The following is an 18231-nucleotide window of genomic DNA, read 5'->3' as shown; positions in this document are numbered from 1 at the left end:
AAAACTTAAATATATTTCGTCAAGATGTTCAGAGCCCAACTTAAAATGACTGGTTATATTTCAAGGGCAAAGATGTGAACCTTTCAGCAATTTAAATGACTATTTACATTTCAAGGGCAAAGATGTGAACTTTTCAGTAATTTATCTGAGGCGGCTGTTCTGTTCATAAACTTTGAAGTTAATAGAGACCAATTACTGCGCTATTTCCAAGTGGATTGTTACTGTGAAACAAATGTGCGGCGTTTGTATAAGCTGTCTGCAAGCATGTGTACAGGCTGTGACATTTTTCCACTCTAAGTCTTCCGTTTTCATTAAAATTAGCAGTTAATTGGAGCAGTGTTTAGGAGGTAATTGGGTGCCAGTGTGATCAACTTAACAGGTGCCAGCGCGCCCAACTTAACGGAGCTGTAACATTGCTTTTCACATAAATCTCTGACACTCACCGTCCTGTTTGGGAATGACGGTTGAGCTGTCAGTTGGTCTGCAGCGATCCTTGCCTTTCCCCTGCTTCACGCTGTGTGATGACGTCTTCAGAGTGTTTCGAGGAGTTGGCGAAGGGGAGCTCTCCTCGTGTTCCATTTCCGTGATGTCAGCCTATGACTCACCGCCTTTGTTTCAGCACATCTTCTCAGCCTATGAGTCATCGCCTTTCATCAAGTGCATTTTCACTGTGAGCCATCGGGCGAAGACGTGACTGACAGCCTGATGTTTGCTGCGTGCTGTTGTTATTCATCAAGCGTTTCTGACATAAAGCCTTTCCTTCCTAATGTCTGCCATCGTTTTCATCATCGTGTCACAGCGACTGGCACGCTATGTTGTTTTTAAACCCTGCAAGTCCCGGAGATGTTTTCATTTATATTTCAAGAGACAAGGTACTGTTTTTCTATTCAGGTCTCGCAATTCACAACATCTGATATGACAACGGTGACTACTTTTATTATTTTAGTTTCTTATTTTCCATCAGTCACTACTTACATATATATTGATGTACATGTTGTGTTCTGTGTAATTTATGGAACTGTTGTTTGCTGAAATTGATGAATTAATGTATTTATACTGTTTGCTTTTAAGGTCGATTTTAATTGTTAAGTTTACTTTGCTGAGTTCTGGCAATGTTTGAATTTATTTATGGAAATGAACCACATTGTGCTCAATTAATTTGAGGAGTTCATTACGTTTTGATATTTGTTTAAGCTGATTTTTGATGAACCACTTAAGTAGTAGTGCTCTATTTTAAATAGAGGGGTTCAAACTCAATTAATTTGAGGTGTTCATTACATGTTGATATTTATTTATGCTGATTTTTGATGAACCACTTATGTAATAGTGAGAGGAGTTCACACTTTATTGCGATTAGTTGTGCATAGTCTATATTTATTGCTGAACTTTGAGGAGTTCAATGTTGGTGTGTATTTTCTTGAACTTTGAGGAGTTCAATTTGTGTATTTCTTAAACTTTGAGGAGTTCAATGCTAGTGTGAATTTTGATGAACTTTGAGGAGTTCAATGGTAATGTGTATTTTGATGAACTTTGAGGAGTTCAATGCTAGTGTGTATTTTGAATTTGTTGCGGAGCCACATCAGTGCTCATGGTTTGAGGTGCTCCATTTGTTTATCAAATTATATGAGGATGAGTCCTCAGTTCTGTTTATTCTGGTTTTATTTTTTCTGAACCACGCAAGTGCTCTATTTAGTTAGAGGTGTTCAGTTTTACAGAGATTCGTTAGGTAGCCATGTACCCCATGCATTAGGTGTTATGCGCTTTGTTCTTTATACTTTATTTAAGTGGTTTTGGACAGCGTGGTAACTCCTACGTCCTAAATTTGTTATTCTATTGGGACGCTATTTTGTTTAGTTTGATTCCCTAGTATTGATTTTCGTGACAGTCTGGCCAACTGGCATGATTAGTAATATTTTGGGTTTTTCTTTGAGATGGGGGATGGTTGTATGTGATTTCTCTCTCCGTTTGGTGCGAGAAGATATTATTCCTGGTTTTGTGCGAAAAGATATTTTTCCTCTCTATGTATCTTTCATGATGATATATTGCTATTTCATGATATTATTTACAGTTATTCATTTTCTATGTTGACTGTTCATTTCATGATATTATTTACAGTTATTCATTTCCTATGTTGACTGTTTATTTGAAATCCTGATTTTGTCATCATCAGGACTTACTGTATTTAGTTTCATCCTCTCTCTTTTGTTTTCATTGTTTTAAAAGAGGGAGATGTGTTATATCCTGTTCATCTCTTTCCCTGCTGCTCAGCCTGTGTGTGTGATGTCATTGGAATGTTCCTGTGTGCATGGTTTGAATGTGTGGTCAGTTTGATTGAGTGGGCTGAGCAGCTGGATGCTGCTCCCGGTGGGGCCTCCTTCCCTCCTCCTTACCTCCTTCCTATTTACCTATTTACCAGCTTTTAATTAATAAACACCCTTTCAAGAATACCTACGACTACTGGATCTTCTTACCTTACAAATTACAATTTCTACTTTGCAACACAGCCTCTCCACATCACTGGAGTCAAGCTATCCAGGCTGAAGAAGGCTGATAGCCAGAAACCGGTCCTTGGATGCTTGATTCCGGTCTAGGAAAGACATGGCTTGGCAGTTCGGGCTGGACTGTTCCCATGAGGCACAGGGTCAAGGCTGATTTGCATATAGCCATTGTCTGACCAAGGGTGGTGTGGAGTGCAAAAAAACAATGGATTTAGGCCCAGATCTTTGTACTGGGGTGAATGTAAGACATTGTTCTGCATTCTGTCCATCAACTGTGTTTTTTGCAATTTTCACCCCGAGTGGGCTGGGTATGCTCAGACGTGAGTCCCAGGCTCTCCACATCACTGGAGTCAAGCTATCCAGGCTGAAGAAGGCTGATAGCCAGAAACCGGTCCTTGGATGCTTGATTCCGGTCTAGGAAAGACATGGCTTGGCAGTTCGGAATGGACTGTTCCCATGAGGCACAGGGTCAAGGCTGATTTGCATATAGCCATTGTCTGACCTAGGGTGGTGTGGAGTGCAAAAAAAACGATGGATTTAGGCCCAGATCTTTGTACTGGGGTGAATGTAAGACATTGTTCTGCATTCTGTCCATCAACTGTGTTTTTTGCAATTTTCACCCCGAGTGGGCTGGGTATGCTCAGACGTGAGTCCCAGGCTCTCCACATCACTGGAGTCAAGCTATCCAGGCTGAAGAAGGCTGATAGCCAGAAACCGGTCCTTGGATGCTTGATTCCGGTCTAGGAAAGACATGGCTTGGCAGTTCGGGCTGGACTGTTCCCATGAGGCACAGGGTCAAGGCTGATTTGCATATAGCCATTGTCTGACCAAGGGTGGTGTGGAGTGCAAAAAAACAATGGATTTAGGCCCAGATCTTTGCACTGGGGTGAATGTAAGACATTGTTCTGCATTCTGTCCATCAACTGTGTTTTTTGCAATTTTCACCCGAGTGGGCTGGGTATGCTCAGACGTGAGTCCCAGGCTCTCCACATCACTGGAGTCAAGCTATCCAGGCTGAAGAAGGCTGATAGCCAGAAACCGGTCCTTGGATGCTTGATTCCGGTCAAGGAAAGTCATGGCTTGGCAGTTCGGGCTGGACTTTTCCCATGAGGCACAGGGTCAAGGCTGATTTGCATATAGCCATTGTCTGACCTAGGGTGGTGTGGAGTGCAAAAAAACGATGGATTTAGGCCCAGATCTTTGTACTGGGGTGAATGTAAGACATTGTTCTGCATTCTGTCCATCAACTGTGTTTTTTGCAATTTTCACCCTGAGTGGGCTGGGTATGCTCAGACGTGAGTCCCAGGCTCTCCACATCACTGGAGTCAAGCTATCCAGGCTGAAGAAGGCTGATAGCCAGAAACCGGTCCTTCGATGCTTGATTCCGGTCTAGGAAAGACATGGCTTGGCAGTTCGGAATGGACTGTTCCCATGAGGCACAGGGTCAAGGCTGATTTGCATATAGCCATTGTCTGACCTAGGGTGGTGTGGAGTGCAAATAAAATGATGGATTTAGGCCCAGATCTTTGTACTGGGGTGAATGTAAGACATTGTTCTGCATTCTGTCTGTCAACTGTGTTTTTTGCAATTTTCACCCCGAGTGGGCTGGGTATGCTCAGACGTGAGTCCCAGCCTCTCCACATCACTGGAGTCAAGCTATCCAGGCTGAAGAAGGCTGATAGCCAGAAACCGGTCCTTGGATGCTTGATTCCGGTCTAGGAAAGACATGGCTTGGCAGTTCGGAATGGACTGTTCCCATGAGGCACAGGGTCAAGGCTGATTTGTATATAGCCATTGTCTGACCTAGGGTGGTGTGGAGTGCAAACAAACGATGGATTTAGGCCCAGATCTTTGTACTGGGGTGAATGTAAGACATTGTTCTGCATTCTATCCATTATACTGTGTTTTTTGCAATTTTCACCCCGAGTGGGCTGGGTATGCTCAGACGTGAGTCCCAGGCTCTCCACATCACTGGAGTCAAGCTATCCAGGCTGAAGAAGGCTGATAGCCAGAAACCGGTCCTTGGATGCTTGATTCCGGTCTAGGAAAGACATGGCTTGGCAGTTCGGGCTGGACTGTTCCCATGAGGCACAGGGTCAAGGCTGATTTGCATATAGCCATTGTCTGACCTAGGGTGGTGTGGAGTGCAAAAAAACTATGGATTTAGGCCCAGATCTTTGTACTGGGGTGAATGTAAGACATTGTTCTGCATTATGTCCATCAACTGTGTTTTTTGCAGGCCCACTAGTAGCATTTACTTTTCAGGCCCTGTGCACGTTTTACCACTTTACTATGTACTTATAAGAAAATGTAATGCACCAATTGGATGTACACCAATTTCACCATGTTTAAGGAGTGAGCACAAGCACTTTATTATGGGTTTTCTCCAGCAGTACCCGTATGGTGAGGAAGAGGAGGAGGGCAACCCGGAGGACGCCGTGGTAAAGGGATAAGTGGTTTTTAGTTTTTTAAAATTACTAGTAACATATATCTTAACAGGGGGTTGGAGGCAGGCGTCGTAGCGGAGCTCCAAGGAGTTCCATGGAGTTTGTTTTCAACTCTGTGGCCCTCCAAGTAGCTCCGCTACGCACACTACGCCCAGGGTTACTTAAGGCTAGATTGTTGCTAAATAAATATCATATACATCCATATGTAAGCCAGTAACCAATAAAAGGAAGCTGCCTTCTGCCCTTGTTGCAGGAGGTGTCTCCCCTCCTGTTTCCTATCTGCTATAGTGCTAGAGAGTGCCTGAAGACCACCTCCCACCACGAAACTAAGCTGGCCGGCTGGATCTGACCGGACCAGACTGCAATTCCAGCGGTCCCAGAGGCAGGGCCATCCGCTATTCACTGTTTCATGCCTCCCAGCACAGGAAAAAGATCGCCTGTGACTCATGCATCAATATAGGCTGCCTTCTACGCTTTGTTGCAGAAGGTGTCCCTCCTCCTGTTTCCTGCCAGCTCCAGTACTCGAGAGTGACTGCAGACCCCTCCCACCACCCAACTATGCCAGCCAGCTGGGCCTGGCTAGACCAACTGCCATTCTCTGCAGCCCTGGAGGAGGGGCCAGCTGCTAGTCACTATTTCACAGCTCCCGGCGTAGGATAAAGAGTGCTTCCGGCTCCCGCATTGCGGGAAATGCTCTGGCATAGCCCGGGCAAAGCCCGGGCCAAGGGTCAGCCCATCTGCACCAGTCTGAGCCCTGAGGGGGCAGGGCTGGGCCACCTCTCTTTCTCCTGTTCCTCTGGCCTAAGGTACTGTACCCTCCTGCCTGTGTCCTGTGCTGCCTGCTGCCCTGCCCCGGTGCTACCTGCTGCCCCTGTGCAGCCCCCTTCCCTATGCTGCCTGCTGCCCTGTACTGCCAGCTGACCCTGTGCTGCCTGCTTACCCTGCCCTGGCTGTCACCCAGCACTGCCTGCTGGCCCTGTCCCTATCAAGCCTCCTTCCCCAGCACTGCCTGCTGTCCCTGTCCCTGTGCTGTCTGCTTTCCCTATGCTACCTTCTGCCCCTGTGCTGCTTGCTGCCACTGCCACTGTGCTGCCCTCTGTTCCTGTGCTTCCTGCACTTGGACCACCCACCAGGACCACTAATGAAGGCTTGACCATGCAGTGGACGTACTCAATAAGTAAGTCACCAATGCACCACCGGTTGGACAACGTCCAGCACCAGGACTCCTGGCCCTCCCACCACCTGACAGTACAGTGCCAAGGAACTCCTGGACTGCAGACGCTGAATCAGCTGCATCTCCTCCTCCCCACAAACCACCAAAGGACCCTTTACCAGCCGACACAGCCACTTCTGCTGCTACACAACCTATGAAAGATCCCGCACCACTCCTGTCCTCAAGACAAGGAATACCCCACAACCGCTCCATTGTATCCTCCTCAACGCCCGCTCACTCTGCACACATGCCACATAAATCTGGGACACCATCACCACCCTCTCCATGGACTTTGCCTTCATCACTGAAACATGGCTCAATTCCTCCTCAAAACCCGACATCACCACTGCCACCCCCGAAAGCTACAAGATGATACACCAAGACCGTGTCAACAAACAAGGCAGAGGCGTTTTCATCATCTTTAAGGAAACCATCGGATGCACTTTCCCCAACAATGAACCCACACCTCTCATGGAACACCTCAACTTCCTACTGCAAATTGACACAAAAACTAATAAGAGGACCCAGAGCAGCATTCTGCCACACCATCTCCAACCTCATCTCCCCCTAGCAATCAACTCTCACCACTATGTCCTACTCGGTGACCTCAACTTCCAAATCAACAACTGCAGCGACACTACCTCCATTGCCATCCTGAAGAACCACAACATCGGCCTCACCCAACTGGTCACCAAACCCACACACAAAGCCAGACACACACTCAACCCCACTTTCACCTCCAGTGACCGTATCAAATTCAGCCATACCACAGTACTCAACTGGCCTGACCACACCTTCATACACTTCACCATCACTGATACCCAGCACACCATCACCAGGTGTCATGGAAACTCACTGGTCATAGGCCTCCACCACCTCCCAACCCAAACCCTCAAAAGTCCACAACCAGGCCGCCCTGAACGTTGCCACCTGGATCATCAATGTGCTGACAGAGTCACCCCTACTGAAACCTACAAAATCAAACAAGATCCACAAACATGCCAGCTGGTACACCCTGGAACTCAGTACCACCAAGTGCAACTGCCATCAACTGGAAAAATGATTGTGCACCACCAAGTACCTGCCGACTGACCAGCTCACATAACTGCCCTCAGCAACTATGACCGTCTCATCAAAGAAACCAAGAAAGCAGCCATTGCCACCGGCATTGACTTCGCAGCCAACCACACAAAGAAACTCTTCAAAATCATCAAAGAATTCTTCAACCTGACAGCCACACAGAACACCATCCACCCCTCCCAAGAACTCTGTGACATGCTCTCAGACTACTTCCACAGCAAGATAACCAACATCTCCAACAATTTCAAACTCAAACCCTCCACCCTCAACCCCAATGACCTCAACCAACCAGTGAACACCAACCAAACCATCACCACCTGGTCACCACCTTGTCCACCCAAGCCATCATGTCTTCCATCCATGCCAGGCCCTCACCGACCCCTACCCCCATCACCTCTACAACCACGCAACAACCCCAATCAACATGCAAATCACCAGCATCCTCAACACCTCCATCTCCACAGGACCCTTCCCGGACAGATGGAAACACACAGACATGAGACCCCTCCTAAAAAAAGCCTCAGCTGACCACTAAAGATCTAAAAAATTATCGTCCGATCTTCCTGCTCCCCTACTTGGCCAAAATTCTCAGGAAAGCCATCAAAAAGCAGCTCACTGAACCACCTATTGTACGCCACTTAATTAGGATTCCATGCCAACCACAGCACTGAGACTGTGCTGATTGCCACCACAGACAACATCAGAACCCATATTGACCATGGAGAAACTGTGGCCCTGATCCTCCTCAACCTCTCTGCAGCCCTCGACACAGACTCCCAAAACACCCTCATCAACAGTCTCCAAGACATAGGTATACAGCAAGACACTCTCAAGTGGATCACCTCCTTCCTTACAGGATGCACACAGAGCATCCAACTGCCTCTCTTCACCACCGCGCCCAAAGACATCATATGTGGTGTACCACAAGGATCATTCCTCAACCCCACCCTGTTCAACATCTACATGACCCCCTTCATGCACATCGTCAGCTCCCACAGACTCAGCATAATCTCCCATCAAGATGACACTCAACTGATCTTCTCACTCACTGAGGACCCTTCCAATGCCAAAACCAACTTCTGCAACGCCATGACCAACATAGCCAAATGGATGAGAGACAACTGCCTCCAACTCAACTTCGACAAAACTGAAGTACTGATCTTCGGAAAGAACACCTCCACATGAAAGCACAGCTGGTGGCCTGCAGAACACAGACCAACATCCACACCAACTGACCACCACGCAACCTAGGCATCATCCTAGACAGCCAACTGACCATGAAATTACAAGTTAACGCAGTCGCCTCCTCCTGCTTCCACTCACTTCTCATGCTCCGCAGAGTCTTCAGATGGATTCCCAACAAACACCAGAAGGACCGTCACTCAGGTCCTCGTCACCAGCCACCTCGACTATGACAATCGAATCCACACAGGTATCACCACCCAGCTCTACCGAAGACTCCAGAACATATAGAACTCTGCAAACAGACTCATCCTGGACCCCCCCAAATGAACCCACATTTCGTCCTACCTGAGAGACCGCCACTGGATCCCCATCCAGAAAAGATGCCAGTTCAAGTTCCTCACTCACGCTTACAAAGCCTTCCACGGCCTAGGACCTTCCTACCTCAACCACCGACTGAACTTTCACCAACACGCTGGGCACTTGTGCTCTTCTTCACTTGCCCTCGCACACCCCCCACTTCTGTCACAGCAATAGTGGTGGCCGCTCTTTCTCCTACATCGCCATCATGACCTGGAATGTCCTTCCCTTCCATTTTCACACACCCCTCTTGCTGGCAGACTTCAGAAAGAGACTTAAGACCTTGCTCTTTGACAGAGACACAGCGCCCAGATACCCTAGGGGTAACAGTGTTGCACTTTTCAAATGCTGATTGATTGACTGATTAATTGAAGCAACAAGTCAGGGGTAACGATGATTTGGCATAAAGCAAGATGACATGAATTATTATACACATACAATAGACAGGAAGGAGAAAAGGTAAACAGCTTTTCATTTGATGTATCAATTGATGTTGAAGACATACCACTACCCCCCCCCACCAGGTTTAATTCTGCCAGATGCAAATGTCCAACGTTTTCAGGTTTCGATGAATATAGCAGTCTAGGGATTTAATGCTTCTTTGGCTTGCCCATGCCCTCCCTAGGGAATGCCAATTTTATATTAGGGAGACAGAAGTTTGATGTGAGAACTTGAAAGAGGGATGGCGCATTAAAATATAATTGAGGTCCGGCTTTTCAAAAGCAAGATAAATGTATTGTTATATGGATTTCAGGATGAATGAAAAAGAAGGATTTAGGAAAGGCCAAACAATACAGTGTATAGTGCACAGTTCAATTACACACACATCTGCAAGGCATCTTACAGGTCCAAAAAAGGGTGTTGCTTTAATCAATAAGCAATGATCCTCACCTCAGAAGCATTTTAACGCGAGGTCTCACAGTGACCAGGAAGATAAGTTATGTTTAGTGTTGGAACAAGACCAATAGAGTGACATTTTTCCAGCATTACAATATTTTGAGCAGAAGATACTTCTCCTCAGCATATTACAGACCACAGAGGGAGGTTTGATAGTGTCTGTGAGGGGATAAGGGATGGTATTGCATAATCTTTAGATATACCCATTGCTTGAGATTTTATGGGACACTAATGTCCAACACCATTTTGAAGAAATTAAGTAAGAATACACAGCTGCATGTTCAGTGCTTAATTTGACCTATTGGTAGCCGGTAGGGGGCACTGGCAGTTAATGTTAGGGACCAACCAGTATATGTCCATGTCAGGCATTTACTGAGTGCAAGAGAGGGAAATACATTCAGATCTGGAGAATGGACGGAGAAAAATAAAGCAAAACCATTACACACAGAAAGAAGGAACCAGCAAGGGTGACAAAAAGGGACTGGGAGTGTCTGGTGGTGAATTAAAGACCACCGGGCTAGGTATTTGGTGTGCTGATGTTTAATTGCACAAGCCACCGGCGTCTGAGAAGAGCTTCGGGCACCGGCGCTCTTTCATTCTCAAATTAGGCACTGTGTATGTAATATCTTCCACTCAGATGAGACAGTGCAGAGTTTAGTAGATCTAGAGGAATATCCACAGGGGTTCATTTTAAGTAAGGAAGGGGAAAAGTTGTGGTTCTAATATGTTACTTAATACTAAACTGTCTGCAAATTTCAGAAAATAAATAAAGCCTGTGTAAATACTTAAAATGTGGAAGGTTTTTCTATATGAAGGTAACTGTTCTAATCAAGGTACCTATTTAAAGTGCGTAAATGTGTTTACATAGTTAATTTTTTTTTCTCACAATATTGAAGCTGTTGCCGAGCATCAACATATTACTATTGTTTGTGAAAAAATAGCATGAGTTATGATTGGACTAATCCACCGAATATGCCACTTTAAGTGTGCATTTCTCCATAAATGTGCAGCTTGTCAAAAACATTTGTTAAAATTGAGCATTTTCGCAATGAATCCCTTTGGACGCTCTCACCTGCCATGGCTGAAACCCCTTAATATTCACACAGGTTCCCTGACCAAATGGTGCACCAGTAAGGCTACATGAGCTCAGATCCTGCAAAGCCAATGCAATGGCAGAAACTGCATTGTAGATTTTGTGAGGGAGTCCAAAACTGGTGACACCACTGGGGTTTACATGCTGCTTTTCTAGCTTCTCAGCACCAGTACACTGTACAGTATGATTGTTGTATATATTCAGCGATTCTCCCACTTCCTGTTGAAACTTACAACTAAATGTGTCTTCCCAGAACTCTTGAAGAAGCATATGATCTTCAGTGTTCAGTGGATGGAGGTTGGTGAGATACTCCTCAAACCCTGGCATCTCTCTACTGTGAATTTCAAATCCAATGGTGCCAGAGAGAATTTCAGAGTATTTTTCCACTAGCAGTAGAGCTGATGTAGACCACCCCTCAGTGGCAACAAAAATCTTCCCAGTCACATTCTGTCTCACCATCTCATCCATAACCGCTACCATATTTCCACTATTGGAGAAAATGACAATCGCATTGGCAGATGAGTTTTTAATCATTTGGACAATGTCAAAAGCATTCTTGTCAGCTCTGCTTGTGACAATATTCTTTGAAAATGCAACACACGCACCAATCTTGATCAGTTCTTCCTGAAGGAGTTTTATTCCCTGTTGGCCATAGTCATCATCGTCTGCTATGAGGCCCACCCAGGTCCATTTGAAATAAATGACCAACTCAGCCAAACCACGAGACTGGAAGTCATCACTGGGGACTGTTCGGAAAAAGGATGGGAATTGGTTCCGGTCACTCAGGAGTGGACTTGATGCAGAATAACTGATCTACAAAATAATTGAAAAAAGGGCTTTTATAAAACATCTATTCAGGTGGAAACATGCTTTATACATTTTAGCTTATTTCAATATGTTGAGGTGACAATTTTAGAAAATACAACATGCCTATGTGTTTTACCGGTGTCACATTTCTATTTGTCCATCAAAACCAGTATTTCTTTTTCAATTCACTGTAAAACAAGCATGGTTGGAAAAAAAAGAAACTCACATAGAGTCACACTTTGGGCCGGATTACGAGTTTGACGCTGCTGGAGGGGACACCATGCCGGCTTCCCGCTCCCGCATCGCTAAACCTGTGGTCAAGCCACCTGACAGATTAGAATTTCATCCGGTCTGGCAGGCTTTTGGCGTTCCCGCAGTGATGACTAAGAAAATGGGCACAGCAATGGGAAAGCCAAAAACTGTTTAGATTAGCAATGTCTTCATTACTTGGAAATGTAGGGTGGGATATGGGGGGGGGGGGGTAGAGGTTGAAACCTGGTGAAAAGATGCACAAATGGAATGGTTGACACCTGCCCCTTATCAGTGCCTAAAATCTAGCTCAATAACGTTGACAAATAATTAAAACAAAATCTCTAATGATGGATGTACTATCTGACAGTTATTCTGCACTCATAAATGCTAAAATATCACCTTCTTCAGAATTCAAATACTATCAGCACTATTAACTATTTTTGAATCAATATTTCATTCATGTACATACATTACAATTGATCATTTACTATGTATAAATAATTTATGTTTTCAAACTGTAAGATACATTATTTGTTACATTGAAAAATGTTATTAAAATATTTTATCGTAAAATATTATATATGTTTCATTTATATATAATTGTAATTTTAAGTAGTCAATTCAATGCATATATGTTTTTTAAAAAGTCCAAAGAAGTAATTCATTTTAACATTATTTTCCATAGGGCTCTATTTTCTATAAGAGGGTGTTGAAGTACTAGTCGCTGGCCATGTGTGGTGCTGGGCTTTCTCCAGGTCTGAGCTGGAGTATACTTACTTCTATGTTTGGTCCTTTTTAGATGTAATAAGTTTAGAAATGCAGTCTGTGAATAACAATGTAATGACTCTTTTGTGGATGGGTGTTTACCCTTCCCTAAACTGCTGCTCCGCCCTCCCTAAACCCCTCCATCCTCCTCTCTACTGCGATTAAATGACTTTGTGACACACCGTTTTTGTCTCCACCGTTGAGGCCTCCCAGGATGTCTGTGACAATTTGGTCAACTTCTTTGAAGACAAAATCGAATCTCTCTACAAAATCTGCCAGCTATCTCGGATAGCCTTCAGCACAAATTCGATCTTAATCATCCCTCACCGATAGCCATGGGTAGCTGGAATAAATTCACACTAGGCTCAGTGGCTCAGGTGTTGGATATGCTATTCCATGCTAAGTCCTGTTCACCTTTGCCCTCCCAGAATAATAGCCAAGTTAGCAACTTATCTGGCTCCTGTAGTCACAGACTTATATAACCTCTCTTTGACTACAGCCAAAGTGCCTCTGGAGTGGATGCACGCATTTGTGTCTCCTTTTCTTAAGAAATGCTCTCTTTGCCAAATCTCTGGAAAGGTTTATCAATAAACAACTCACTGCCTTTCTCAAGCACAATCACAGCCTGGACTGCTCACAATCCGGTTACAGAGAGCTCCCCAGAACAGAGAGCACTCTGCTAGCCGTGGTTGATAATATCAAGCTCTCTCTTTACACATGTACCCCAATTATGTTGGTGCTGCTGGATTTGTCGGTGGTCTTTGACCGAGTCTGCCATTCCATCTTAATTCACAGGCTTCACAAGGCTGGGCTGCATGGTAGAGTCCTTCACTGGCTCTGCGATTTCCTTACCAACTGAACACAAGAAGACTGATTGGACCCCTTCAAGTCACATATTATCATGTACTTGAACAAGGGAGTGCCCCACCCTCTTTAATATCTATGTGGTGCCACTTGCCCAGATCATGAGAGCCTGCGATGTGGAGATCGTGTTGTATGCTGACAATAATTACCTTCTTATTTCCTTCAGCCCATATCTAGACAAGGTGAAAAGCAAATTTGCTACTGGTATGAGGGAAGTCGATGTTTAGATGGCTAGTGACTATCTCTTATTCAAAAGTGACAAGACTGAAATTATGCTCTTGGGAAAGCGTCTGAGCTATGATCTGCCAACTGGTGGCAGTCTGAACTTGGCCCTGCCCCTTCACCTAAGCAGACTGTGAAAATGCTCGGAGTGAAGTTTCATTGATTACTTTCCATGAAGGACCAAGTAATGCCACTTGCGGCTCCTGCTTTGCCTCTGTGAAGCTTCTTACAAAGGCCCTCCCATGGCCTCAAGATAGGAAAACTCTTCTCCAGGCTCTCCTTATCAGACCCCTGGACAGCGGGAAAGCTCTGCTAACATCAGTAAACGACACCTTGCTGACCATGTTGGAGGTGGTCCAGAACACCAGATAGACTATTCTGCAATCTCTCTTCTCGCTCCCCCTCCTCCCCTACTCCTCGGAAGCTTAATTGGCTGCCAATCAGAAAACGGATTGTCTTTATACTTTGCTGTTTGGCACAGAAGGCACTTCACAAATCCCGCTTGCCTACTAGTTCATTTGTTTAAAAACATATTGGCCCGCTGGATGCCTCGGGTCCTCAGATAAGGCTCTTCTGATTATCACTCATATTCTTTTTTTTCTGTTTAGGAAATTTGTATTTATCATTTGAAAGATAATACAAAAGACGTGTCGTAAATATTGGGAAAAAGTAAATATGACTAAGTATTACATGACATATGCAATCATAAATAATTTTATAAGTAAGAGGGGAAAAGAGAAAGAGGATAGGGAAAGATAAGGGAAAAGAAAAGAGGAAGAGAAAAGAGAAGAAAGAAGGAAACGAATAAAAGAAAGAGAAGATAAGAATTTAAAACGTGGGATTAGTAGTAATTAATGAAGTAGGAGATTTGGAAGAAAGATATATTCTGACCTCAATACAGGTGGGCAGATCATTTTCCTACACCAGACCCTATCACCGGGACAAACACCCCTTTAGTCTCCACTCCTCCTTAGACTTTATCTCGTTCAAGAATGGTTTGAAGTCCTGGTTGTTTTAGGAATTTCCTCCTTTGTCAGCAAGGCAGCGCCGATATACTCCTTCTGGAGTGAATTGTGCGCTATATCAAATGTCTATATCATATCCTATCATTGTTACTTTCCTTAGCATTAAAGTAAGAATGGCCTTTGTGTGAAAGGCAGCAGCGCACTGCTAATCCCTCTTATGTGGTGGGTTCAAGTACTCACATATTTTCTGTACTCTAATACACTGTGTACCACTGCATTTTAAGTCATTCATTTTGTCAGCCAAAATTTTGTTGAAGTTTTTCTATAAAGAAAAGATAGCAGTTTCTGGCCTCATTCAAAACGTTATTTTACATTTTCTTTCTATATAGGTTTTCTAGGCTCAAAGAAGCATCAACTACCTTTAGCTTAGTTGTAACAGATGTACTTGTATGTGACAAAGAATGTAATTGAATACTTTTGAGAAATAAACCAGTTAACTTATAATTTGTTTGCTTACATTTCCAGTAATATTGTGATCTTGAGGCAAGGGGCAGATGGGCCTCACAAAAGTACTGGAGTTTTGTCAACACATTGGCCAGACTAAAATTGTGGCTTGGTAGTGTGCAGCTGCAGCCTGTCACTAAAGGTGGGTGGCCCCACTTCTCCACCTTTTTCTGACACAGGAAGAGTGTCTAATAGGCTGAGCAAAGATCAGCCAGACAGACACTCTACGCGGCTGTACATGTGTTAACCGCTTCCATGCTCGTGACGGAACCGCTCCGTCACGAGCCTCGGTTGAGCTGTGCTCATGACGGAGCGGTTCCGTCATGGCCCGCTCGGCGCGCCTGCGCAGCGCTGATTTCGCGCCTGCGTGGCGCGTTCTATTGAGCGGGCGGGGCCATGACGGAACCGCTCCGTCATGAGCACAGCTCAACCGAGGCTCGTGACGGAGCGGTTCCGTCACGAGCATGTGAGCGCTGCTCGGCCCCCCCCTGCCCCTAGCACTCTGGCGGAATTACCGCCGCAGCGAAGGGGTTAAATGCACATGCACCTGGCTGTCTGAGCTGAAATTTCCTATTTGAAGTTTTCACATCCCACTGTTCACAGGTTCCTCAGCCTGGCAAAATCATCTGTGAGCCTCTCACTCATGATGAGGGGGGCATAATAATAATAATACAGACACTTGTAAAGCGCAACAGCTTCCTCAAACAGAGGTGTCCTGGCGCTAAAGAAGCTAGTAGTGCAGCAGAGGATGGACACAAACCAGGTCTCCGGGCCAAACCAGGTTTCTGAGCCCAATTATAGACTTTTAAGTCCTGAGGTGCCCAGGGCCAAGTGTCCATCTGTGACGCTTGTCAAAGCATGTTGTGGAATCAGCAACCCTCACTGGCTCCATCCCACTCTGTGACAAGGTAAGGAAGGTCCTCCTCTCATTGGTCCACCAGTGAGAGCAGGTGGCAGGATATTCCTACCATCAGGAAACAACAGAGGCTTCACTTCCGCCACTTGACATTGAAGCCACAGCCCTATTCATGTTGAGTGTTTGCATGCTTGTGTGTATGTATGGATGTTTGTGTATTTGTGGGTGTGTGGATGCTGTGAATAAATGTGTACGTGTGCATGTGCTGGGTATGATACTAGTGGTTGTGAGAAATGGACACAAAGAGAGCATCATATCTTGGAATGGTAAAGTGTTTTCATTTATTAGAAAGGGTCTTATGAATTTCCAGGATGCTGATGTAGTCAGGAAAATATACTTTAACTTTCGAAATATCTGCAGTTTGCAGCTTGATTTGATATAAATAGAGTTGTGAAACATTTTTCTAGGTTACAATATAGTAAGATGAACCTCTGTAATACAGAAATAAAATATTTTAATTAGAAGTGTTATATAAAGACTGTGAACGTTACCTTAGGTGTATTTGGCCAAATGTTTGAAAACGTTATAACTAATAATACTTTCATAATGCTGTAGTATTCTGATGTCACTAGAATGACCATTCGCTCTAGGACATTAGGGATGCTGTTTCTAGTCCTGGATTTTTGTGTGCTAGCCTAATGCATTCCATGTGTTGTTGCTAAGTTTTGCTTCTAATGTACTAATTAAACAAACACACCTGCAACCAATGATATGTAGATGAACAAATCAGGACTGGGGCTGGCAATGACACGAAGTGAAGAGAGCATCTTAAATATCCACTTACATGTCACAATATTTATAATGCCAGTGATGAGTTTTGCAAAACTTTGGAAGATTTTTTTGTTGCAATGGAGCTCTCACAAAAATGTGCACATAACCTGATGAATTTAGCAAAGATTGGTGCTGAATTAATATTGTTTGCTAGTAAGAATGCAGAAGCCACATTAACATACATTGCTCATGTGAGAGACTTGCTTGGCATTTGCGATCCAACATGCCTTAAGTGGCCATTCCTTGCTGATCTAATGGGCCAAAGCCACATAAAGGTTTATCCATGGAAGGGTTTTGTACAATAAAATACCCTGATATGCTTTAGTGAAGATCACGACTTCTTCATGCTGCAAATTTAGTTTCAATGCAGTTCATCAAACCTCTAACGTACCTGTGGATGTCTGTAGAGACTCAATATTTGTGCCATAAGAATTGAACGTGTTGATGTGACATCTCCTATGATGGCTACAGGAAGGCGGTTCCTCAGGCACTGGTAGTTTGGGGTTGGTTCCTCTTGCCCAGTCAAAATCCACAGAGTCCCTTCGATGGCTCGCTGTATGACCATGCAGGAATCATGGATCCGGAAGCCCAAGGTGATGTTGGGTAAGAGGTTGGGATTCCTGTTTACATCCTCAATGGCAAACAGCATTGCCTGGAACCACTGGAAATCATCAAACATTAGCCTGCAGCATATAGTGTGGAGAAAGATATATATCAAGCTGAAATGGATTATACTTCTGTAGTTATTCTTTAGTCGTGAGAATATATAGACCATGCATAGTATAAGCAAAATATTATCCATGCAAAGTAAACGGTAACCGAACCACACCATCTCTACCACATATTTAGCAGATTGGTCATTTATTGTTACAGGGCTTTAATCCCCACACCATAACACTCAATACTAGTGCATGTTGAGATATGCGCAATCACTCAGTTTTTGATTTGCTGCTTCCTCCTTATGTTGACACCTGCATAAGATTTCACAAGGACAGACTGTCCTTCTGAAGTCAACGCAAAGGGCACAGTACGTCACGTCATTACTAGAGGTACCTCCGAAGTCAGCAGAAAGGGTGTGGCAGAACTTACAACAGGTTAACGCCAGTACAGCAGTAATTGTTTTGCTGTTGATCCACTAATAACTAGCCCTCCTCAAATTTATTTCATTTCTAAAATTAGCAGCATTTCCAAATTTCACGTTACCTAAAATTTATGAAATTTCACATAATTCTGATTTACGTCATTTCTGTAACTTTTTTTTTCAAGATCACATTTTGTGTAAAAAAAATTATTGTGAGATATTGCAATATTGATTGGCAACAAAATATATCCTGCTCAAACCAGTCTCATGCCAGTATCATCAATCAGTCGATCAACGCATCTTTATTAAGCAGG

General features: G+C 44.3%; 1 protein-coding gene across 1 annotated transcript in view; it reads right to left on the bottom strand.

The window, feature by feature from the left end:
• The window catches only part of LOC147678547 (extracellular calcium-sensing receptor-like), a 95779-nt gene extending 78294 nt beyond the window's left edge, over positions 1–17485 (bottom strand). Inside the window, exons 1-2 of the mRNA XM_086946594.1 lie at positions 17228–17485; positions 10750–11583 (exon numbers count right to left, since the gene is read on the bottom strand). Of these exons, the coding sequence (XP_086802720.1) occupies positions 10750–11583; positions 17228–17485 (1092 nt within the window). The remainder of the gene's footprint in view (positions 1–10749; positions 11584–17227) is intronic.
• Between the last annotated feature and the right edge of the window lie 746 nt (positions 17486–18231).

Source organism: Lissotriton vulgaris, chromosome 12 (assembly GCF_964263255.1).
Source record: "Lissotriton vulgaris chromosome 12, aLisVul1.2, whole genome shotgun sequence".
NCBI classification, from domain to species: Eukaryota; Metazoa; Chordata; class Amphibia; order Caudata; family Salamandridae; genus Lissotriton; species Lissotriton vulgaris.
The sequence above is the reverse complement of the archived record's forward strand: the minus strand, read 5'-3'. Positions and strand labels throughout refer to the sequence as shown.